The sequence below is a fragment of the Lissotriton helveticus genome, chromosome 5_1 (assembly GCF_964261635.1).
Source record: "Lissotriton helveticus chromosome 5_1, aLisHel1.1, whole genome shotgun sequence".
Lineage (NCBI taxonomy): Eukaryota > Metazoa > Chordata > Amphibia > Caudata > Salamandridae > Lissotriton > Lissotriton helveticus.
In genome coordinates this window covers 1,958,159,357-1,958,184,638 of record NC_136065.1, presented here as the reverse complement: position 1 = coordinate 1,958,184,638, position 25,282 = coordinate 1,958,159,357, and the positions used below count along the sequence as shown (strand labels likewise).

The 25,282-nt window shown below is 46.8% G+C and overlaps 1 protein-coding gene across 1 annotated transcript in view; it reads right to left on the bottom strand.

The window, feature by feature from the left end:
* Positions 1–25,282, bottom strand: part of LASP1 (LIM and SH3 protein 1) — a 659,855-nt gene that overhangs the window by 508,869 nt on the left and 125,704 nt on the right. The window contains exon 2 of the mRNA XM_078645624.1: positions 22,203–22,297. Coding sequence (XP_078501750.1) covers positions 22,203–22,297 — 95 coding nt within the window. The remainder of the gene's footprint in view (positions 1–22,202; positions 22,298–25,282) is intronic.

Below are 25,282 nucleotides of genomic sequence, written 5' to 3'. Positions count from 1 at the left end.
GTTTAATATACTGGTAATGGAGTCTTCCCAGAATTTCTTTTAGACCGGATATCACTTTGATATTCAAAGAGTTTTCGCACTTGAGTCGATTTAAATGTTACAGCCAGCACGTATCAGGCAGCAATCCTCTCGACAAAGCAGACGCGAGCTCGCTCGCATCTGCTTTGTCGAGAGGATATTGAAAACTGTGGATACCAGAGAACGATCAGGAATTACTCTCTCTCTCCATTGGTAGAAATCTCAACAAGAGCACCAATATCTGAAGCTCTGAAACCTTTTTTTGAAAGGGTCATTATGTTAATGCAGATTTTGCCGTCCTGAAGATGGCCTTAAGGATTTATTCGCAAGAAGACCGAAACGTCGACTGATAATCCAACTCCTCATGTATTAATGTACAACCAGTGACTGTATTCTGTAGTAAAAAGTTCGGTCACTTTTTTGATTTCATTAGGAGAGGATTTTTGACTTATGAAACTGAGGTTGAAATGAGATGTATCCCTTTTTCATTTGTATGCATTTGATAACAACCATAGAGTTGTATGTACCCTATGAATTTTGAAAATCACAAAAGATAATATATTTTTCAAAAAGATATTCCCGTGTTTGCTTTCTTTTATTGTACTCAGATTGGACATTTTTGTGCATTTAATCTATGATAAAGACATAGGAGTCCACAGAATTTAATGATATTAGATCTGTTGAACTGTTAAAGTATCCCTGTCTAAACAAAATCCCTTGTAGGCAAATCTACTTGATATTGTGAACTTTGCCCAAGCCTCCAAGGGTATATTGTGTTTCCAACTTCCTTATATTATGCTACTACTGCTAGGCATTTGGTAAACACACTTGGTGCAGTTGTTACTCCGAATGGAAGTACTTTGAATTGGTAGTGCTGACCGTCTAGTACAAATCAGAGATATTTTCTGTGTGCTGTGTGGAAAGGAATGTGGAAGTAGGCATTCTTGAGCTCTAGAGTGACAAGGAAGTCGTTTTGTAAAAGGAGTGGAAGGACATGCTGGAGTGTGACCATATGAAAGTGGTCTGATTGTATGTACAGGTTTAGGGGTCTGAGGTCTAGAATAGGCCTACGAGATCCGTCCTTCTTTGGAATTAAAAAATACAGGGAGAATACTCCTTTGTTTTGCTGATGCAGTGGAACTATTTCTATTGCATTTGTCTGTAGGAGGGATATAACCTCCTGAGCAGTATCAAATGTTCTTGTGACATTGTAATATGTCTCCCTTCGTGGATAAGCTCATTTGCTCTGTCTTTATATCTATCAGGGAGGTGCTGCATTAATGATTCAAATTCATCGTAATGTGCCCAGTCATATCTTGCCAATAAGGCTTGTGTATTGGCAATATGCCACATGTTTGCTGCCTGAGACGCAGTTCTTTTACCGGATGCATAAAGGAACTTAGTCTCTTTATCCGGTGGGGAAGCTTCACCTGATCTTTGTGAATTTGCTCTTTTGCGTGCATTAATGACAACAAGAGAGTATAATGGTACTGCGCCTTTAATATGTGCTGGATCTGAAGGGGCAGTTATATATTTTTTCTCTATTCGTGGGTTGATGACCAGAGTTCTAACTGGGTCTTTGAAGACTTCTGGAGCATGCTTAGTAACTCACTTAAGCATGGGTGAAATTGACGAGGACCATTGTGCATTATCAAAGGTACCAATTAGGAAGTCTTCTTCTACAGGATCAGTATGTAGGTCAGCCCCATGGTATTGTGCAGCCCTGTGTTCTAGCTGATTAAATCCCATAGTGTCTTCTGGTGGGGAAGGCCTAGAGGGATATATGTCGTCTTGAGGGACGTTAGTGACGCCTGGGGTATTATAATCATTCCAAGGGTCAGGTGAGCCTGGAGGAATAGAGTGATCTAGTGGCTCACTATGTGCAACCCCCCCCCTGTGTCGTCAGAGCTATCATCCCTGTTGTCATCATCTGGTATGATAGAAGATGTAGGGGAGTTCTGTGGTAGGGGAGGAGGCGGTGATGGCGGATGGGGAGGATGAGGAGGATGAGGATGAGGAATCCTTAGAGGAGAGGTAGCAATGTCCTTCTTTGGATGAGGAGCCGGTGTAGGTGTATCCAGTGGTCGTTTTTTTTTTTTTTTTAACTAAGAGTTAGTCGACAAGTGGTTGGATCTTTAACAAGAGTCTTTTGTGCTTGACACCATTCGGGGATGTGGGAGAGTACCGGGTGGGGTGGCGGAGGGTGGGACACAGGGGGAATGTTGACTGAATATATCTGAACAAGATCCTTTTATGAACGCACTGCCTCTCTGATTCTTAGGGAGTGGTGATCTATTTCCTGTATTCTGTCAGCTTATAAAAACTAATAAAATTTTGTTCTGAAAAAAAAAAAATTAAAAAAAAAAAAAAAAAAAAAAAAAAAAAAAAAGAGTCTTTTGTGCAGGGTCTGGATGAAATAAGTCCTCTGCAGGAGGCAGATCTTTTGGTGCGGAGGGCTTTCTCGGCACCGAGCTGGGAGCTTCTTTTGTCTTTGAAGCTTGTTGTTTGGCAGTGTCTTTAGCTGGTGAAGTATGAGCCTTCTTCGGCTCCAATGGGTTTGTCGGCTCCAATGGGTTTTTCGACTCTGAAGCGGGTTTGCTTGGGTCCGATCTTGGTTTCAGTGCGGAGGGGCTAACAGCAGGCTTTGGCGGCGATTGTTTCGATGCGGAGGCCAATGATCATATCTTTTTAAGTGCCGATAAGTGTGCGCTGGCACCGTGGGCAGGCAGACTTAAGCCAGTGTCGCCGGAAGGCTTAGTGAGCTTCATAGCCGAGCCCGAAGGTGGGCCAGTGGAAGCAGTGTCCTGGTGTGCACCCGAGCCTGAGGGTGTGACCGAAGCCTTTTTTTAATGTGTCAAGGAAGGGTCGGGTCGATGGTTTTACTTACGACCCGCTGTGCGGGAGTGATATCCTCGACTTCGGAATCTTCGGCCTCGGAGTTGCTGTCGAAGCCTTGATGTTGTTCTGGGACGTCGACGCCCGCTTGGAAGAGGTCGTCTGGAATCGGAGTTGATGAACGATCCATTGTTCTTCGAACTAGTCTGTCCCGGATCGTCTTCTTGGAGCGGAAAGAGGCACAAGCGGAACAGTCTCTGGCCTCGTGCTCCGGTGAGAGGCAAACGTTACACACCTCATGTAGGTCTGTGTGGGGAAACTTCGACCCACATTGAGGACACTTTTTAAATGGCATCCTTTCCATGAGCTGGTAGTTGAGGCCTAGGTAGGCCCGAAGGCATTCGTCGACGACCGGAATCGAAGACTTCGGAGTTGAAGAGTAGCGTCTACTGGAAATGCGCTCGAAAACAATACCGTCTAAGCTGGTGAGGATTGCGCGCCGAAGGAAATCGGTTCCAACACGGAGCACTGGAAACACATCCGAGCCCAGTGGCGGAAAACAACTATCTGGGTATGGAGCAGATGCCCATGCGCAGTATGATCCAAAGGAGGAGTCACCCATCCTGTGACTTCCAAAGACTTTCTAGAACAAAAACAAACTGCAAACATCTGGGCCCAACACTAGGTGGCCATCTATGCACAGTGTGTAATCTGCAGCTCATATGCCTCGAACATGTTACTTTCCCGGTAAGCATCTGTTTGTGCCATGTAGTGCTGTAGATTCACATGCTTATTATAATTTCGCCATCTAGTGTTAGTTGTTTTTGTTAGAAGAAAGTCTTTAGACAAGAGTCACAAGGTATAGGGACTCCTCTTAGTTGTAATATGAATGGTCCTCAAATCCATTGTTAGATTGTTTTCCATAAGGCAGGTGAGGATGGAGAGTGAAGGATAGTGTAGAATAGTGAGATAACATGCGAAAACAATGTAATATATAAGTAACTGCAACAAACAGAAGTTATTGTGGAGGAGTTTTGGCTCATGTGAATCTACAGCACTACATGCCATGAACAGATGCTAACTGGGTAAGTAGACTTTTCCGTTCGAGGCATGTGTGGTTGTATATACACATGCTTAGCATAGACTGTAAACCAGTTATCCATAAGCAGTGGCAGTTTGTTTGAACTACTGTACGTAGAACTACTGGACATATATTAGGTTGTTGACGAGTCCGGACATCTACACAGTATGTTTTGTAAAAGTATGCAGTGTAGACCATGTAGCTGCTTTACATACATCATTCGATATCTTTCGTAAGAGTACCACTAAAGTTCCTTTTTTCTAAGTAGAGTGAGCTCTTGGAGGGATAGTTAGAATCTTTTTATCTTCAGCGTAACAAGTTCGGCTACATTGACAATCCAACGTGAAATGATAGATTCAGAAATGGCCCTTCTTTTCACCTTTGGGAGAAATGTAGGATTGGTATGCAGTACCACCCGGTCATTATGTGGTTGGAAGAAGGGTTCTTCTAAGGTTAGTGCCTGAAGCTCACCGACCTGTCTGAATGAAGTGATACCAATTAAAAATGTTGACTTCCAGGACAGAAACGGAAGGGGACTAGAGTGTAGGACCCATTAGCCCTGTTAACACAAAATTGATTTGAAGTGGGAGCTGGTGGTATCCAGGAGGAATGACTCGAGACCCTCTAGGAAGGCTTTAATGAGGGAGATCCTTAATAGAAGAGTGTGTTGTCGGTTTTGGAGATTTGTGGCTACTGCCGCTAGGTGCAGCCTTATAGATGCAGAAGCTAGACCGGATGTAACAAATAAAGAACCAACAATGTCCTGAACTTTAGCCCCTAGAGCATCAATGTGTTTGGAATGACAATAGTGAACACATCTTTTCCAGTTTGCCTCATAACAGGTAGTCTTGCTTCTTTGAGAATATCCATACAAGGTTGTGGTAGATTTAATGCAGAGATGCAGAAATGTCCTCACCGTTATCCGCTGGGGATGCTGAAACTCGGGACGGAGTGCCTGGAAGGATTGAACCCTGGCAGCATTGAAGTAAGCTAACTTGTGCTGTCAATGGAGGATGTCCATCACCACCTCCTTTTCTGAATCGTGAATGGAGGATGGCTCCTAAATAAGGCTGTATTTGAATGGATTGGAGGTGGAATTTGACTGCACTGATTGTGAAACCTTGTTGGTGATGTAGGTTCATTGTGGCTTGTGTGTGCTGAAAACACTTGACAAGTTGTGCTTTTGATGAGCCAGTCACCTATCTATAGTAAAACGTGTATGTTTTGCCTGCGCAACTGAGCAGCTACTACTGCAAGACATTTGGTGAAAACCCTGGGGACTGTAATGACTCAGAATGGGAGCACTTTGAATTGGAAGAGTTGGCCGTGCAATACAAATCTGAGGTATTTGAATTGCGCCAGGTGAATTGGAATGTGGAAGTAAGCGTCCTTCAGGTTGAGTGCAGTCATTAAGTCGCCTTGTAGTAGCAGAAAGACATCTTGAAGGATTACCATGTGGAAGTGCTCTGAGAGAATGTATTTGGTTAAAGGTCTGAGGTCCAAAATTGGCCTTAATGATCCTTCTTTTTTGGGAATAAGGGAGTAGAGTGAATAGACCCCTGTGCCTTGCTAGTATAACAGCACCGGTTTAATGATTCCCACCCCACCCCCCATTTTTTAAAACTGATTGAACCTCCTCTCTGAGCAACTGCTGATGGTCTGTTGAGAGTTTGTGAGGTAGAATGTTTGGAGAAGTGGAAGTGAGCTACAGACAATAGCCATGCTGGAAAATATCCAAGGTGATTGTCCATCAGGTGGGAAAGAACCAGTGTAGTCGACCACTACATGTGTTGTTAAGTCATGGTTCAATATTGGTAGAGGCAGGCTAGGTGAAACCACCCTTATCTCTACTCCTGAAATGACTTCCCCTGTATGAACCCCTGTAATGTCCACTTGGGGAGGATGTTTGGGCCTGGGTTAGCAAGGGGCTTTGGATCCTCCATGAAAAGAGAAATGTCGAAAGGAGCCACATTGCGATGGAGTTTGCAACACCCCCCTTGGCTTTAGCAGTCTCATTATCCTTCTTTACCTTTTCTAGAAGGGAGGCCACTTGAGGCTCAAAAAGGTGTTCGTCGATGAAGGAAGAGCCAAGCGATTTTGTTGAATCTCAGATTTAAAACTTGACACTGAGCCAAGAATGTCTCTCCGTTGGGGAATACTTGAGCTTATGTCTTTCTGCGGTGTCAGCTGCATTGAAGGCACAGAGAATCGAGCGTTTTGAAATTAATTTTCCCTCCTAGACAATTTGATACGCCCTCTTCTTGTGTTCCTCAGGAAGATGTTGAAGAATGTCCTCCATTATATCCCAATGTTCCCCATCATAGCGGGATAAAAGGCCAAAGGACTTTGCAATTCTCGCTTGGTTTGCAGATTGTGCAGCCACCCTCTTACCCGCAGCATCTACCTGTTTACGCCTTTTATCTGATGGGATGACTCACCAGATGTGTGAGACTTAGCCCTCTTACGGCCTGTGGCCACCAAAACGAGTCAGGTGGGAGTTGACCATTAATGTGAGGACTCTGGACCTCACAGGGTAGTTGAAAATACCAGGCGAGTGCATGAACATACCTTTTGGCATTGGAAGATATTGTGCCAAACACTGAGTAGAGGAGAGGGTTTAAAACAAAAAAAATCCTCCTCTAAAGGCTGTGTGAAATGGGATCTATGGAATATAACTGCCCTACCTATGAGGTCATGATAGGTGGTAGTGTCATCAGGGGAGGGGGGTGAAGGGTTTAGCTGGATAGAGATCTGGAAACGCATTTGCTGGTGGATCAGCACCAAACGAGTCCCACAGATTATCCTGCAGAGGGATGGAATATTGATCATCTTAGTCGTCGACCCCCCCTCACCCCACCCTGTGTACGAATGTTAGTAACCCTCGAGTGAGTCTGTTGTGGGGTGAACAGGCAAAAGCAGTGGTGATGTGCAGTGAGCAGGTAGCCTGGTCTTTTTTTCTTCTTTGAAGGAATGAGACCCTCTAAAGCGTCCTCAAAAGACAATTGTCTGTATCAATGCCAAGCCTCCTCATTCAGTGGCAAAATTGACAGCCAGTATCCGGATGCATCATTATGTGCTTTTAGCACAAGTAGAACTCATGCATGGGCTTCTCAAACACTGGTTCATAGACTACGAAGGATGTTTAGGGAAAGAAAGTTTTCTACTCCAAGGTGAATTTCGAAAAAGGAATTTTCGGCACAGATTTTTTCGGTTCCAAAGCAGTTTTAAAAAATGTTTTAATTCTTTTTATTATAAAAATAAACATAATGCTTGCATCAGAATCATTGTGGCATACATGGCATTTAGAGCGACATATAGAAATGTCTTGAAGACATAGTACTTTAAAGCCACCCAGTATCCTCCCCTCCCGCAACCGAAGCAGATTTCTTAGGCACCAAGGTGGAATAGTGTTTTGCCACCAAAAGTTTCGGTTCTGAAGGTCGGCTGGAGTCCGATGTAGTAGGCTTCGTGTTGGAGACATGCTGGTGATGCTGTTCTTTCGGAGCCAAACCAAGGCCGGGCATGGCCGAAACAGCCGGTCCATTCCTGCCATCACCCGAAGGCAGTGGTGGCCCAACATCAGTCTTTGGTGGATCAGAGGGAGGCAGGGGAATCTTGGTGGAGATGTGTTGTCTTCGGTGTGGAGGTCGAGGGGGCACAGTACACACATTTTGCCTTGAAGTGATATCTTCCATCTCCATGTCGGAACTGGAGTTGTGTTCTAGAGAAAAGGTGCCCTCATCAGCAGCAGAAGGATGGGGCTGTACCTCCTGTTTGGGATCTTCCAAACCAAAGAGGTCTAGTGTGTCTTCTGCGCAGCGTCGTGACATTTCTAAGCGTCAAGTTCTTCAATCTCTTACCTCTAGTTTGATTGGAAAAACTGCAGGCCTCTCAGGTCTCTTCCTCATGCTCTGGGGAAGGAACAAATTGCACACCAGATGGAGGACAGTGCGTGGAAACTCGGCGTTGCAACAAGGGCAAAAATGGAAAGGCGTCCATTCAATCACCAAGTGGACATTTCTTGTAAGGAATGCCAAAGAGGAATTCCACCGCAAAGGGTGAAGGCCCAAGTAGGCTGCAGCAGACTAGAGTCACCCGGATGAAATGGACGTCAATACACTTAACTAATGTGAAGCGAGAGCCGTGATCGAACCAATACCAACAGTATTCAAGGAAGTAACCGACAACAGTGTAGAACAGGAGCAAAGGAGCACTTGTTCGAACTAGACAGCAAAAGAAAACAATCTTACAATGGAGTGGAGGACCAGGTGTATTACAAGTAAGAGGAGGAGTCACTATATCTCGTAACTCGAAAGAATTTCATAGAACAAAAACAACCTGCACATTTCAGAGTTCAACACTAGATGGCGAGAATATGCTAAGCATGTGAATCTACAGCCATGCACGACTCAACCCATCTTATGGTTTAGTTGCTGAAAAAGTAGGCAGAGGGAGAAGTCCAGGAGCAACTTCTGTGTGCATGTGTGGTATGTCCCATTGGTGAGAGCCGAGCCGCTCCCATTCTGTCAACAGTTTGGTGCATTGTATTTATCCTGGACGAAAGGCCTAGAAAGTGCATGACTGACGGTCTGATCGTAGTTCCCTGTTCAGCAGCAAAGACCAACAGTGTCCCATCCCCTCTTCATTCCCTTGCTTCCCAAACCATGAGAGAGTACCCTAAGAACTGTATCTCACTTTAAAGAGCTGCCACAGCCTGCCCTTCTGACCCCAGGCAATTTACAGACTGGGAACTCACCAGCAGTGCATAACTGGCACTGCAGCAGCTAGGACTACAGGAGAGGTACATGTCCATGTGTAATCAGATGAGAAATTCCTTTATCTCTGTGCGACGTCACCCTCATTGCCCAGAATTAGAAACAGAACAGGAGGCTTAACGTTACTTGATGTTGACAAAATCACATATGTTTTGGTCAAGCCTGGGCAGCGCAAGCACTGCTCTGCAGCATTGGAGTATGGAATAGAAGCCCCGCCCACTCTCCGCCCATATTTGCCATTGGCCTGAGTCATTGTCCTTCGTAAATGCTGGCTTCTGATTAGTTAATGGTCTGGTTAGTCCCTCCTTAGTACTGCCTTGTTTTTATTTGTAGCCTCCCATGAGGACTGGCCCTTTTACTTCAGTTGTTACACAGTATGTCTTTAATAGCATGTAAGCACTATTTTCTTTAATGAGTTTCTCCTACTGTGGGCAAGACATGCTCTCCGCGGCCGCTTCTTTGAATATGTCTCGCATTTACAAGAGTTTGAGCTATTGGCAATGTAAATGACAATGTCTTTTACTTATGTGTTAATTAGCAAAACAGATAAATAAAAGTCATTGTCATTCACAATGCCAATAGCTTAAACTCTTGTGAATGCGGGACTCATTACATTGCAAATGCTTGTTTACTTTACAACGATGTATTAAGGTTTGAAATGACATTTTCAATAGGCAGCTAACCAGCTCTATGTCCAATGTTAGAACACAGAAATGTAAACTGATCTCATGGCACCTGAAATACCTCATCTATAGCAGACTGCTCAGCCATTCGCATTCTGCATATCTGGGCTTGGTATTTAATTTTTCTTATAACCATGAGCAACGAGTCCCAGAATGCAATATGCTTCAAGTTTGGAAGGAAGTGCAGAAAAAACAAGAACATTATTTTTTCTAAAATTTACTGCTGGTTAGCAACTTTGCATAGGAAAGGTCTCCCCACAAAATTGCCCCCTTCCCCGATTATAGTTCTGGCATACTGGCGTCTTTCCTACTCTATATGTGTAAAAGAAAAAATGCTTTTCCCTCACCGTCCGGACTTCTTTCCTTTTTCAGTGCCTCATTTACCTCCTCCGCTGCTTCTCTCTCTCAATCCTTCTCTTTCCTCTACATGTGTAAATTACAGTCACTCCCACATTCCTAAGTAAGGCCCACACTGCACACCTGTGACCTTTGCCCCAAAAATATAATAAACCAGGTGCTGCATAACAAGAGAGCTCGCAGATGTTGGGAGGTCTATAAGTGAGAGGAGATGGTTTTCTGAAATCAATGGGTGCTACAGGCCAAAACTTTGAAAAATTGCTTGAGCTTTGCCAGGGCCTCAGTACCACTGGGTGCAACTTGGGCTTTTTGAGACACACTACATGAACTATGCCAGTGTTTCAGTGATTGAGCAGCAGTGGTACTGATGCAGAGCATGACGACAGTGCATTTACAGAGCTATGTGTGTAGTTGAGGTGCATTTACAGACTTGTATACAGGGTGTGAAGCAGAGGTGCAATGCCATGCATTTTCTGAGCAATTGTCTACCACGCCGAAACACAAACCCCATCACTGTTGCCTTCAGAGAAGCCACAGGTGTCCGGACACATGCTTTTCATGCATTTGCGCATGTTCCCTCTCCTTTGACACGCCCCATAATAATTTAAAGTGCATCTCCCTGTACCAGATGGAGTAGTTTATGTCCTGTAACTCCAGTTCTGTAGTAGGGGTATCTCTGATATAGTCATAATCTAGTGAATAGTCCCGCCCATGTGCGTGGACCCCGGAGCAATCAAAAATAATCTCTTAAGTTGTCAAAAAATGCAGACCTGCACAGACACAAGAGAGAATTTAAAGACAGATAATGCAGCCTATATCCACAGGCTACACTGTCCAGTACTTCAACTAGAAATTCACCAACAATCCACAAACAGCACAGCCTGTCCAGATTTCTCCACATAGAAACACTTTGCCTTTACCAGCAAAATCCTCTGGAATGATAGAGGAAGGAGTGGACAGACAAGCCCCATAGGCTGCCATTATGTGGCTCAGAACAGGATACTGTGTTTTTAAGAAAACTTTCCAGAACTCTCAGTATCCCAGAATGCACAGCAGGTCCCTTTTACTTTCAGTTCTTTTTGAAGGCGTAACACGGCAGACCTGTAGCATTCCTTACATGAATATCTCTCTCCACCGGGGAGGAGGGCGGGCGCTTAGGACTATAACAGAGATACCCCTATTACAGAACTGAAGTTACAGGACAGAAACTACTCCTTCTGTAGTAGGGGATCTCTGTGTATAGTCATAATCTAGTGAATAGAATGGCAAGCCCATCCCCACACCAAAGCGGCAGTGGAGAAAAGAGAAATAACACCACTATTGTGAAAACAGATTTTGCAGCGAAGCCTGCCCAACCTGAGCGTCTGTCCTGGCATCAGTGTCCAGACAGTAATGCTTAGCAAAGGTATGGACCGACTTCCAAGTGGCCGCCTTGCAGATTTCTGCAATTGGAACATTAAGTAGCAAAGCAGTCGTGGCAGCTTTGCCCCTGGTGGAATGAGCCTTAGGTTTACCCCCTAAGGTTTTATTTGCCTTCTGGTAACACAATTGTATACAGGACACAATCCACCTGGAGATGGACTGTTTTGAGGTAGCAAGACCGGTCCTGACTGATCCATAATTCCCATGAAGGCGAAGGAAGTCGGACAGGAGGGAACACTTTCTTCAAGTCTTCCAAAAAATCCTTGATCACAGGGATCTGAAAGAAGGAAGTCTGTGAAGGGCATTTCCTGTAGGCAGTTAGCGCAGCAAGATGAACCTTAATGGAATGGACATTAAGGCCAGACTGCGCCAAATGTAGAAGATACGGAAGGATGACATCTTCCTTACATGTCGTTGGGTCATAGTTCTTGGACTTGCACCAGATGCAAAATCTCTTCCACTTGTAAGCATAGGACGTCCTAGTGGAAGGTCGCTTAGCCTCCTTCAGTATGTCCATACAATCTTCTGGTAGATTCAAATGGCCATATTGCACTCTCTCAGGAGCCATGCCGCCAAACTCAAAGACGATAGGTTGGGGTGCACCATCTGCCCCCCGAACTCCGTGAAAAGGTCCGGCCGGCACGGCAGCCGTATGTGAGGAAGGAGAGACCGGTGAAGCAGGTCTGTGAACCACCACTGCCTGGGCCATTCCGGGGCAATCAGGATCATCCGCGCCCTACACTGGGACAGCTTGATGAGCACCGCCGGAATCAGGGGAATGGGTGGAAAAGCGTACAGAAAGCTGTTTGACGAGTCGATCCATATCGCATTCCCCAGCGTCCTCTGCTGGTAGTACCTGGAGGCGAAGTCTCGGCATTTGCTGTTTTCGGCGGTGGCGAACAGATCTCCGTCTGGAGTCCCCCACCTTGCGACGACTTCTCCTAGTACTTCGCCGTTTATGACCCATTCGTGGTTTTCCTGAATTAGTCTGCTCAGTGCGTCCGCCTGAACATTCTGCACACCTGGTAGATGGGTAGCCGTTATCGTCAGTCCTCTGGCTAGAAGCCAGCGCCAGATCGCCTGCGCCTCCTGCGACAGAGTGCGCGATCTCGAGCCCCCCTACTTGTTGTGGTAATACATCGTGGTTGTATTGTCCGTCTGTACAAGCAGAGAGTTGGTCTGGAAGGACAGATGAAAGGCCTTCAGTGCCAAGTGAACAGCTCTGAGTTCCAGGAAATTGATGTGATACGTGGACTCCATCGGGGACCACGTTCCTTGTATCTGTAAGTCTCCGGAGTGCGCCCCCCAGCCGTGTAGAGACGCATCCGTCACGATAGTCTGTGTGGGAATGTCCTTGTGGAAGGAAACCCCTCTGAGGAGATTCTCCGCTGAACACCACCACTTCAGAGACTGAAGAGCATGCAGAGACAGTCGTATCTTGTTGTCCCAAGACCCCTTCTTCTGATCCCACTGATCCTCCAAGCACTCCTGCAACGGTCTCATGTGCAGCCATGCGTGAGAAAGATACAAGAGGCCATCGACCCCAGTAGAGAAGACACCGTCCTCACTGTTGTAGATGGAGCGGTCATAAGAGCTTGAGCCTTCAGAAGGAGTGATAATAGTCTCTCCTCCGAAGGAGACACGCTTGCTGACAGCGTATTGAGGGAGGCTCCCAAGTACTGTATGCACTGGACCGGAATCGGGACAGACTTAGACATGTTGATGTGCAACCCCAGTTTGTTCAAGAGAACGCACGCCTTCTGGAAGTGCGCTTGAGCTTCCGAGAAGGAGGATGCCTTGATCAACCAGTCGTCCAGGTACGGGTAGACAAACACCTTGTTCTTCCTCAGGGGTGCAGCTACCACTGCCATGCACTTCGAGAATGTTCAGGGCGCAGACTTCAGCCCGAATGGCAGTACTGTGTACTGATAATGATTGGCGCCGACTTGGAATCGCAGGAACTTCCTGTGTTTGTGTGCAATGGGCACATGGAAGTATGCATCCTGTAGGTCTATAGCACATAGCCAGTCTCCCTGTTGCAGCGGAGGATAAATCTGATGCAACGACAGCATGCGAAATTTCTCTCTGCAAATCCACTAGTTTGCTTGTCGCAAATCCAGAATGGGCCTGAACTCGTTCTTGTCCTTCTTGCGAACCAGAAAGAACCGGGAGTACAGACCTCTTCCCCTTTGAGACAGAGGTACATCTTCTATTGCCCTTTTCCTTTACAGGGTATCGGCCTCCGCCGGGAGCTCGCGCAGCTGAAACTGCGCGCTGACCGGTGGAATTGCTGGAGGCGGGCTGGTGAACCGAAGACTGTATCCATTGCAAACAATATTCAGCACCCACTTGTCCTGAGTAATTTTTCTCACTCTGCCAGAAAAAATTTAACGCTTGCCCCCACCAGAGTGGGTAACGGATGCAGGGGAAGTAACCGCTCAGGGCCTAGACCCAGCCGGGCCCTTGTTCGCCGCTGCGGACTGTTGGCCTCTGCCCTTCTGGAAGGGTCTCCGGAACTGCTGCTGCTGTTGCTGCTGTCCCGAAGCCTGCCCTCGCCCTCTGCCTTGCGCCCCGAACTGTCTCTGGAACGGGCGGTAGATCTTCTCCTTGGGCTTCTCCAACAGCCGTCAGGGTCTCGGCCTCCGCTTTCATGCGGCCCATTTAGTCGTCCGCATGCTTGCCAAACAGGGTTTCCCCCGAGAAAGGCAGGTTGGCCACCCGTTGTTGAGCCTCTGGCTTGAGGGATGTAAGGAGAAGCCAAGCGTGGCGCCGTTGGTTAACACCATGCGCCGCCAGAAGAGACATCAGCAGCCACGCTGATGACTTGGTTCGACACCAATAGTCCCTCATTTAGAGTCTCTTGAACGTCCTCTTTCTTCTCTCGAGGAAGGAGCTCAGCGAATTGCTGGAGGGACTCCCACAGGGCTCTATCGTATCGCCCTTGCAGCCTTCATTGCAGTAGACGCCGTACCACAGACCTTCCTGCCTGCCGAGTCTAACCAGCGGCTCTCCTTATCAGGAGGTACCGTGGACGACGGGGTGGTGGCATGCTGTTTCCTAGCAGCCGTCACTATGACAGAGTCCGGTGGTGGATCCACCCTGAGAAAGGCCGGGTCAGACTCCGGAGCCCGGTACTTCTTGAGGAGCCTGGAGGGAGCCGCCTTAGTCACCTCCGGAGTGAGAAACCACTCCTGAGCGGGCTCTACCAATCCCGGTACTAGGGGTAGTAACGGCCGAAGCAGGTGCTTTTTATGTAGCGTCTCGAAAATCACGGACGTCGTGGGTGTGGGCACCGTCACCGTGATGGCCAACTTAGCCGCACCCCTCAGCACAACATCTTGGAAAGAGACGATGTCGTCTACCGGCGACACCCTCGTCCCAGGGGATTCCGACAAAGTCGGCGAGTAATCCCTGGTCCCAGAAGAGTCCGTGTGGGATCTCGATCTGCGCCTCCTGTGGCGTCGCCTTGATCTTGTCGACGACCGGTGATGACTCCGTGATCTCTCCCTCCGTCCGGAACGAGAACGCGATCTCCTCGGCTTCGGACGCTCCGCAGGTCTCACAGGAGCAGGAGACTGTGGCCTGACCGGGACCCTTAGGAGGCGTCGGGTACCGTGGCAGCGAAGCCGTCCTCGGAGGAACCGGAGGTAGTCCCTGAGGAGGTAGCAGAGGATGAGCATGAGGGGGAACCAGAGGTGGAGGCGGAGTGGGATTCCGCAGCGGAGGTTCCTTGGGCAAGGGAGGAGGAGGGTTAGCCGACCTTGGCTTAGAAGGTGTATATACCTCGGAGTACACAGAGCCCTGTGACTCCCTCTTCTTCTTAGGCGGAGGCGCTGTAGAGGCAGTGTCTCCTATTGGAGAACTTCGCCGGCGCGCCCCAGCGGACGCAGAGGGACTCCTGGCACCAGAACTCCTCCTGCGCTTCTTTGACGTCGAAGAACGCCGTCTCAACGCCGACCGTCGCCCTTGTCACGACGTGGAGTCAAGTGTGGACGGCGACCGTCTCCTCCTCGACGGCGACCGTCGTCCTCTCGACGTCGAGCGTCTCCTCCGTGACGTCGAACGCCTTCGACGGCAAACGCCATCTGGACGCCGAGCGTCTCCTCGACGTCGAAGGTCTGCAAGTCTTCGACGTCCTACTCGACGTCGAGGATCCCCTCCTCTTCGCCGACGGCTAACAGCGGTGTCGCCTCGACGGCGAGCACAGACGCCAGGCCGAACTCCGACGACGTCGATGACTCGACGACGACGATGACACAGTCGACGGCGATCTCGACGGCGGCCTAGTCAGTCCCTTCGACGTCGACGCCACTTCAACCCAGAGCCCTGGGGAGACAGGGAACAGACTGCTGTCATCCCTCTCGACGCCGTGGTCGATGCTATCGACGTCGGTGGAGAAATAGGAAGTTTGCTGGCCTTCCTGTCTCTGGGGAGCCCCCCAGAGACCTCAGCATGGGCAGATGAAGCATGCCCAGACCCACCTTGTGTCTGCAGCCTTCTATCTTGCAGGCCTTGGAGCCTGATCTTCATCCTCTCTCTCAGGGTCCTGGTGAATAATGTTTGGCAGATGCCACACTCCTCTGGAACATGAGATGAGGGAAGGCAGACGATGCACACTGCATGTGGGTCCGACTTGGCCTTCTTCTTCGGACACTCTGGGCATTTGTCAAACAAAGCAGGCATTTTGACAAATAAAAGAGTGCACCAAGACACACACAAGGAAGAAAACACCAAAGTACTTCAATGAAAGCACTCTAATACGTGAAAAAGTAAAAAATCACCAAATAAATCCTTGAAAAGGGAGAGCTCAATGCTCCAGGGTCCTGCTTGCAGGAACCGGAAAAAAACTGAAAGTAAAAGGGACCTGCTGTGCATTCTGGGATACTGAGAGTTCTGGAAAGTTTTCTTAAAAACAGTATCCTGTTCTGAGCCACATAATGGCAGCCTATGGGGCTGGTCTGTCCACTCCTTCCTCTCTATCATTCCAGAGGATTTTGCTGGTAAAGGCAAAGTGTTTCTATGTGGAGAAATCTGGACAGGCTGTGCTGCTTGTGGATTTTTGTTGGAATTTCTATTTGAAGTACTGGACAGTGTTGTCTGTGGATATAGGCTGCATTATCTGTCTTTAAATTCTCTCTTAAGTGTCAGTGCAGTTCTGCATTTTATGACAACTTAAGAGATTTTTGATTGCTCCGGGGTCCACGCACATGGGCGGGACTATTCACTAGATTATGACTATAACAGAGATCCCCTACTACAGAAAGGCCTGATCTTGCTAAGTGCAAGAAAAAAGGAAATATATGCTCAGGTCTTGTGCGAATTGGGTGAACCTCAGCAGCTTGACACCACATGCAGAATCTTTTCCATTTAAGTCTGTATGTCTGTATTGTGGCAGGCGCTCGAGCGTTAGCCAGAACTTCCTTGTAATCCGCAGGGATATTTAGGTGCGCGAATTCAAGGTGCCCAGGCAGCTAATTTTAGAGATGCAGGGTCCGGATGGCAAATCTGACCGTCCTGAATGGACAGGAGGTTCGGTACTGTTCGAAACTGAATTTGATCACACTCTGATACGAGAAGTTTGGTGAACCAGAATTGGCTAGGACAACTGGGAACAATGAGAATTAGACAACAAGGTTCTCTTTTCATCTTCCGGAGAACTCTGGGAACCAACAAGGAGGAAAGGCGTGTCTCAGCGCATACTGTTTAAATCCTTGGTGCTCTCGTTTAGAGCAATTCATGATCAGGGACCTGCTTACCTGAGGAAGAGATTTACTCTTTATACCCCCACACGTGCTCTTAGATCATCCTTTTTATGTAAAATGACTCTCCCTCGCTTCAAGCGATCTAGACTAGGGGGGCAGTCCATAGCTGTCGTGGCCGCTCGAGTCTGGAACACTCTTCCTCTCCCCCTGCGCTCTACTCAAAATATCGTCCAGTTTAAAAAAAGTCAGAAGACTCACTTATTTAGGAGTATTGTATAAGTCGATTTCTGTCGCTCTCTCTCTGCTGATTCCCTTCGCGCCAGGATACTCCCAAGTAACAGAGCGCGTTATAAAACGGTTTATACATACATACATATATATATTTGAGACTAGTCCATCGAAAACGCATTCCCCTGAGAATCTTTGTGGGGAAGCCAGCTTGCAAAGAGTAGGCATTTGCTGTTCATCTTGGTCGCAAAGAGGTCCAGATCAGGATGACCCCACTGTTGGAAGACTCGATCCACCGTCGGCTGATGCAGTTCCCATTCGTGAGTGGACACAGTGGACCTGCTGAGGGAATCCGCCAAAACATTTAAAACTCCCGGCACGTGAACTGCCAAGAGATTGATTTTGTGCCATTTCGCCCAATCCCAGATTTCGCTGGGATTCTTGAGAAAGAAGAGCTGATCTCGTTCCTCCCAGTTTGTTCAAGTAATGCATACTTGAAGTATTGTCTGTGCGAATCAGTACTGTGGCTCCTAGAACAACTGTCCGAAACGACTTCAGGGCTAAGAAGATGGCTCGTAGTTCTAGTAGATTGATATGCCACTTCCGTTGTTGAGGGCTCAATTTTCCGCTGACCGTTAGTCCTTGAAGATGTGCTCCCCAACCCTCGAGGGATGAGTGTGGCGATTGTAAAATTCGGCATGCACATCCCTTCTCTACATTTCTTTTTTGAGTCCACCAGAGGAAAGCCTTTCGCATTCAAGGAGTGACCTGAATAAGATCTTTGGACATGGGCGTTTGTGTAGGAGTAAGAATTCGCCTTGATAAGGCAATCATCCAAGTAAAGAAATATTTTAATCCCTTCCAGACGGAGGTGCGCTGCTACTGGAGCTAGGACCTTCGTGAACACCATGGGTGCCGGTCGTAGTCAGAGGGGAAGGACTTTGATCTGGAAGTCCCTGCCAGCCACTCTGAAATGCAAGAACCTTCTGTGCCTGGGGAGAATGGGAACGTGGAAATATGCATCTTGAAGGTCGAGAGTGGCCATGTGATCCCCTGCCAACAAAAGTTAAAGAATTTCTTGAAGCGTTAACATTCGAAATGACAATTTCTTTAGGTATTTGTTGATGGATCGAAGATCTAGAATGAGACGCCATTCCCCTGATTTTTTCTTTATTAGGAAAAACCTTGAATAAATTCCTGTTCCTCTCTGCAATTGAGGGACTTTCTCGATCGCTCCTTTTTGTATCATCAAATTTATCTGGGAAAACAGCTCTTTGAGATGAGCTAGAGGTGGGCGGAGGGAAATTTGGAGGAAACTTTTCGAATTCTAGAGCATGGCCTTTGGATACAATGTCTAGGACCCACTCGTCCGATGTTATTGAGGACCAATTTGAGGAAAATTGAGATTCTTCCTCCAACCTTTACATGAGGCTGCGGCAGAAGCGGTGGCAGGTGGCGATTCTCATTGTTTATTATTTGAATCCTTTCCGCGGTAGGAAGGCTTCCTCTTATTTTGAGAATAGGAAGTGTTACGTTGAACATATGACTGATATCTTTGTGATTGGTATCGCCGATTTCCTTGATACGATTTTTAGGTTGTTTGTTGACTATAGTTTCCTCGATTAGAGAATGATCCATGTCCTTTCGCACCCTGAAAGGGCGGCTTATGAAATTGCAAGGTACCCAGAGATCTGGCCGTCTCTGTATCCTTTTTGATGGTTTGCAGGGCTTCTTTTACTTGTTGGCTGAACAAAGCCTCTCCATCTAACAGCATGTCTAGTACCTTCGCCTGTACCTCCTGGTGAAACGAAGAAGCCTATAACCAGCCTTGCCTGCGCAGAACAGCAGCACCTGCTAGCTGTCTGAAACCTGTGGATGCGACCTCTACTGCCGAATAAATAATCTCCGCAGAGATTCGTTCCCCCTCTTGTAGTATTTTCAGAGCTTCAGCCTTTGACGGCTCTGGTAGCATATCGATATATGGCGAACTGCCTGACCACATTTGTCTGTCGTACCGACCCAGGATGGCCAATGAATTGGCCGCACGGACTGTTGTTGCTGCCATGGTGGAGACTCTTTTCCCAATTGAGTCCAGCCGCCTGCCGTCCCTGTCAAGTGGGGTTGTGATCGGAGAAGATGGATTCCTAGCCCGCCTTTGAGCAGCCTGCACAATCACTGAGTTAGCCTTTGGGTGTCCTATAAGGCATGCTGGAGACTTGTTGGGCGCTTTATATTTCTTGTCCAGTCGGGGCAAGACTGGAGGAACAAAATCTATAATGGGAGTTGCCCGTACTGGTTTCCTTGGCTGATCCTTAAAATCATACAGGAAGCATTCTTCCTTTTTATTCTCCATAGGAATGAGGAATCCTTGAGTCGCTCTTTCCATGAGGAGGTGGAAGCCTCCAATGTCCACTGGAAGAGAATCAGCAGGAGCCGGAGGTGATGGAGAAGGGGTTTGGATTTGGTACTAATCCCACTCCAACAGAAGAGATCTTTCGTCTACTTCACCTTCCTCCCGATCCTCATTCTCCGAAGAATGTGCTTCAGGAAAATGATGCAAAGCCACTGGCGAAGGTGGTCTAGGAGACTGGAATTCTGAAGTGGTAGCTTGAGCGACCGGTGAAGTGGCACGGACTCTGCCGATTCAGATGGCAGGAACCGGCAGTAATAGTCGTCTAGCATATGTTGAAGATTATTCAATAATGCTATAGGCATCTGAGCTGTAGGAATATTATCAGGAGGTGAAGCCACAGGTTCAGGAGAAGGTTGGTCATCCTGATCATCTTCCTGGAACTTTATGAACAACTTCAAAGGGCTTCTAGCTGTTCGAAACCTGTCATCCACCTCAGAGTCCTCTTCACTCATCTGAATGCATCGATGGAATCGTAACTGAAGGCGAGAACGTCGACGAGGAAGTTTGTCGACTGAGTGATCTTCGACGACGAGGAGGGCTTAGACGACGATGTGGTCTTCGTCGCCGATTTGGTCGTCGATGACTATGTAGTTCGATGACTAGCTCACCATCGACTAGGAAGTCGCCGACGAGGATGAAGTGGCAGTCGTCGATGAGATCTTTCTAGAATTGGCTATCGACGGAACTCGGACGATGGGTACAGTCTCTCGTCGACGAAAGGGGTCTCACAGGGACAGAGACCAGCGTTGACAGGGATGACGCTGACAATCATTTGAGGCATGGGTGAAGAGAAGGTCACCGTCGATTTAGATGTTGCGTCAACGGGAATCTTCGTCGACGAAGGAGTCGTAGACTACGTCGACTACGGGGTCTTCTGGGGGAGAATCTTCTCAGAAGTTGGCTTAGGAGGTACAATTTTCACTGCCTTTCTCGGGGCGTGGAAGGCAAAGGTTTGCCCTTGGCAGGTAGAGTAGCCTTCTTAGAAGTAATAGGCCCTTCAGAACCCTTAGAGGGTTGTTGTTTCCTAAACACCTTGGCCCCAGGAGAAGACAAAACCTCTTCACAGCCTTCTTCCTAGAGGACACAGATGACCCAGAGGCAATACTTTCCACCTCAGAAACTGGATTGTCCTGATCGTTAAGCTTCTGTAGCCACAGAAGCAGCCGGCCCTCTCTGTCCCCGAGGGTTTTCTGAGGGAAGGTCCTGCATATCTTGCAGTCTCTCACCTGATGATCCGGGTACAGGCAATAGATGCATTTCTTGTGGGGATCTTCAAAGAAAAGCAGGAGCTTACCACAAGATTCACAAGGCCTGAATAAGGATTTCTTAGAAGAAGACATCCTAAGAGTAGAAAATTCTTAAAGAATTGAGAAGAACTGAGCAGAGCTCAGGGAGACTCCCTTCACACGACGTGCGGTAGAAAATCTGAGAGCCTGAGCCTCTGAGGAGAACATTCTGGTGGGTGCTGTCGCCGGATTGGCTGCAGTTTGAACTATGTATAATGACTATGATAGTCATAGATGTGGAACTTTTTTCTTGGTAGCTTTGGGCTACTTTACTTCCTGGTTTTCATGTTATCAAGGTTTATGGTTATTATGGGCATATTTCTTGCTTTTTTATGTACCGTGGGACTCCCACTCTGCCGACGGGGAATGATTCAAGCATGTGAATCTATGAAATACACCCCAATACTGGAGAACTTCCCATCTCTTCCAGAGTTCCAAAAGTACCTGAAGATCTGGCTACTCTGCTAATCAAATGGATCGTGCCAGGGCCTAGATACCTTCACGGGTAACAAGTAGCACTCTACAAATCTACGGATTGGTTTAGTTTTCGTAGTTTTAATTCTGGAATGCTTATTATGGTAATGTTCATATTTTAAAGTAATTGATACAGGAGTTCAGCTTTAAAAGACTTGATGCATAATGTTCCTCATCTTTAATCAAACCAAGATTCCTAATCTTTAATCAAACCTAGATTCTCTCTTCATATCAATTGGAGAATCTGCATCCTCACAAGAGATTCTAAATGTTATTGTGCTTATGCCGAAGATTTAAGTCTAGTGTCCAGTTACAAAATAAGCTTGTATTTTGATTACTAGGACTTCATTACCCCTGTGACTTGTGTTTTAATAAACAGTTTTATCACCATCACAAATGTGATTGTGCCAGATAGGTCATGGTTGCTATAGATCCCGGGGAACACCCTATGCATTCCCAAGCACCCGTGATGTAACCAAATGATGGCGCCTCTCTGTAGAATATGAAGAGCTCCCCGCCGAGTCGCTTATATGTCACAAATATATATTGGCCTTTCCCTAATGGAGGCCCTCTGAAGGGTTGGTGACCCATTGTGGGGTAGGGGGCTCCCATGTGCCACAGGGGCTCCAGGGGCCTGCATTACACTCCTAGCAAGAACTGGTGTCTAACAAAGTTATGTCAATCACATGAAAAGGAGAAGCGGATTCCCTCAGATTATCCTAGACAGAAGCATAACACAAAAAATACACCTTTAACCATTGCACTCTTCTTTCACAACTAGCATAATTCCAGGAAGAGGCAGGTCATTTGCTCGACGACACTGATCTCATTCTACTAAGGAATAGCATGAAGGGCAGCAAGGAGGTGGGAGCATGTTAGAAAGACAAACAGTAATGCCCAGAAACAGCGATTCTCAGAAAGTACTTACGAGTTGCAGTACGGCTTCTTGTCATAGCCCTTGTAGTTTTTCATATTCAAGGTCATCTTGCAGATCTCGCAGTGGAAGCATGCTTTGTGCCAGAACTGGAGGGAGGAAAATAAATAAATGAAAAAAAGGGACCTCGTTTGCGGATTGCAACTACAGAGTTCTGCATCATTCACATGCCAATAAGTATCAGATCTATAGCCACTAGAAAACCCTGAAGGTAATCTTCCGCAATGCTAGATCACAGTCTACACATTCACAAAACAATCTTTGTTTTTGAAAAATTAAACTGTGCTTTTATCTATAGCAGATAACCACGTGCCCACAACTTAGAACGTACCTGGCTTCATCATTCATTTAAAAGGATTTAAAGACTTATTTAAAACAAGCATTTACAATGCAACGGTTTCGCCTTTGGAGAAGTTAGAGCTATTGGCATTGTAAATGACAAAATTTGTATTTATGTGTTGGTTTTGAAAACAGATAAATAAATGGCATTGTCATTTACATTGCCAATAGCTTAATCTGTCGCAAATGTGAGAACTATTGTACCCTATGGATAACTGAATGCTTTGATGGCACGCTCAAAGCACGAAATGTTCTTTAGTGGTTGAAAACAGGCTAGATTATGGATACTCTTAAACTGTACTACATTTATAAACCTCAAAAGGGTCGCAGAGCAAGTGCATCCTCAAGTTTCCAAATACGACTCCCAGTTTATAAGCAGATCTTTGTAGTGAATGCATTAGTCCATAAAAGTACCGTGAATGCTCCTGGTACACCTACATGCAACAATACTCAAAGCTCTGGTGTATATTTACTTTCTCTGATGTCAGATGAGGAACCCAAAATCGCGTATTTTCCACCCATTTCTGAGAATGCATTAGACGAGACTAGGGCAACGAATGCCTTATCCAACAGCTGCACCTACCAATAATTATTAGCCAAGGCTTCTACAGACCATAAATTAACCAGGATTTTAATTTTGGGATAATGCACGATTTGTGCAAACCTTTTATTATGATGGGAATTGATCTTGAAACGCATAATTCGAAATTTTCCCTCCACGTTTGTTATTCGTTAGGTAAAATGTACCTTGAAAGACGTATTTTTTTTTTTAATAAAAAAAAAAAAATTAAGAATTCAGCTGACGCAAGAAGCACGTCCATCTGAAATGGTTAAAACTGGGGAAATCTTTGTTTAGTAAACGGGTTTAAAACTGAATCATGTTTATGAGAATGTTTTAAGTACCGAGCTGAATGAAAAACACAAACCGTGTCTTACGGTCCATTTCCAAGGTATACCTCGTTTTCTCACTGTGTTTCCCAGACTGAAAAGCCAGCGCACATGAGTTATACGAGTGGAATGGCTGTCTTTATATGGCTAATCTAAAGCCGCGCGCCTACGTACACACGGCTTGCTATGAAAAGCAGAACTACTTTTATTTAAAAATAAAAACAGCTTCTTTTTGGAAACATGTTGCCCTTTGCCAATAACAGGTTTGAGTTTCGGTACGGTCCATTCGCATGCAAATTACAGTAATCGGGGAAAGAAAGGGCGTTCTTTTACCTGCACGCTTTGGAGGCATGGAAGAGGGTGGCCCTCCCATGAACGGCCTTTCTGCGGTTTGTTTTACACGCCATGATCATTCAACCTCTGGCTGCTCAGCTGAGTCTACCCACAGTAGTAATTAGGAGCATTCTGCCTTTGCTTAACCATGCTGTCTCTTGGCAGCCGGTTGGCAGTGATATCCCTGCGCCAAGAAGCCTTCTGGGTGACATACGTCGCTTTTACCAAGTCGCTCTAAGGTTAGGACCGCACTGCTCTCCACTGGGTACTAGGCAGCGAGCGCACGCCCACAAGACAAGGGGGCAAATGTTGACTTGTTTGATTCAGTGGTGTATGTGACCTTTAAACCGCAGCCCCTACAACACACCCCTTCACGCCCACCAAGAAGCTTACTGCCCGAGACGCAACTAATACTGCCCCAGTCACAGAGACGAGGGTCCTGAGCTGCTTGTCGTGACTTGGGACCTTGGGTCAGTGGGCATGCCGCCAGAAGAGAATTAGCAAATATTGTGTGATTGAAGGTTTTCTATATTCTACAACAAGGCGAGAAGGGTGTCTAAAAATATAAACACGGAGAGTAAACACCTCAAGAAAAGGTGTAGGGAAATCGGGAGGGAAAAGGAAAACATTTTTAAAAAAATCTTCCTTTTGTATGATAATCCACGTTGTCCTCTTTACCTTGAAAAAGTCTTAAAATGTTTTTTTTTCTGCTGGTCCTTTGGGCACTTCTCAAATCCCCCGGGCTAGGATGCACAAGGCAGCGTCCGATAAGTTCTGGTTAATATACGTTACGTGTTTGCGAAGAGGCGCCGGCGCTTCGTGAGACCTCAGATGTACACAGTGATTCTGCAGAGCCTAGCCATTCTGCGCATTTTAATTCTCACGGACATCGCTCCATCAACAAACGAGGTAACTCTTACTGGCAAATTTAATATTTTATAAGCCAAAGGCACATTACCCATTAAGAAAATACATAGCAACAACACTCTTGCAAAGACTAGTTTTCTAGCGCACAATAATGCATTGCGGCGCTGCGCTCTCCGTGTCTTTGCTTATGCCCCCCATTTACATTATATTACATCAGACACCGAAGCTTGGCAATGGAAAGTAGAGGCTGAACTGAAAATATTTAACACAGGAGAGGGTAGGGCAAGGAGCTGGTGGTGACACAACATAGGAGGGGGTACTAACAGCAGGGCAAAAAGTACAGTAAGGAATGAGCCCAGGGCACAAGTCCTAAACAAGTCAGGTCCCGGGCCGGCAGCCAATCGCAGCGCGGCCCAGGGAATGACGTCACGGGGGTGTCCCGGGCCGGCAGCCAATCACAGCGCGGCCCAGGACAAAGGGGCGGGACTAAAAAAACACCGAGAAACGCCCCCGAATCGCGTTTTCACGAGAAAGCGTGATTGACAGCCTCAGTCTCCCAATGGCTAGCCTCCATTTATGGAGCTAGCCAATGGGAGACAGAGGCGGAACCAAAGCCAAATGTAGGAACATGAGATTTCGCCGTGGGC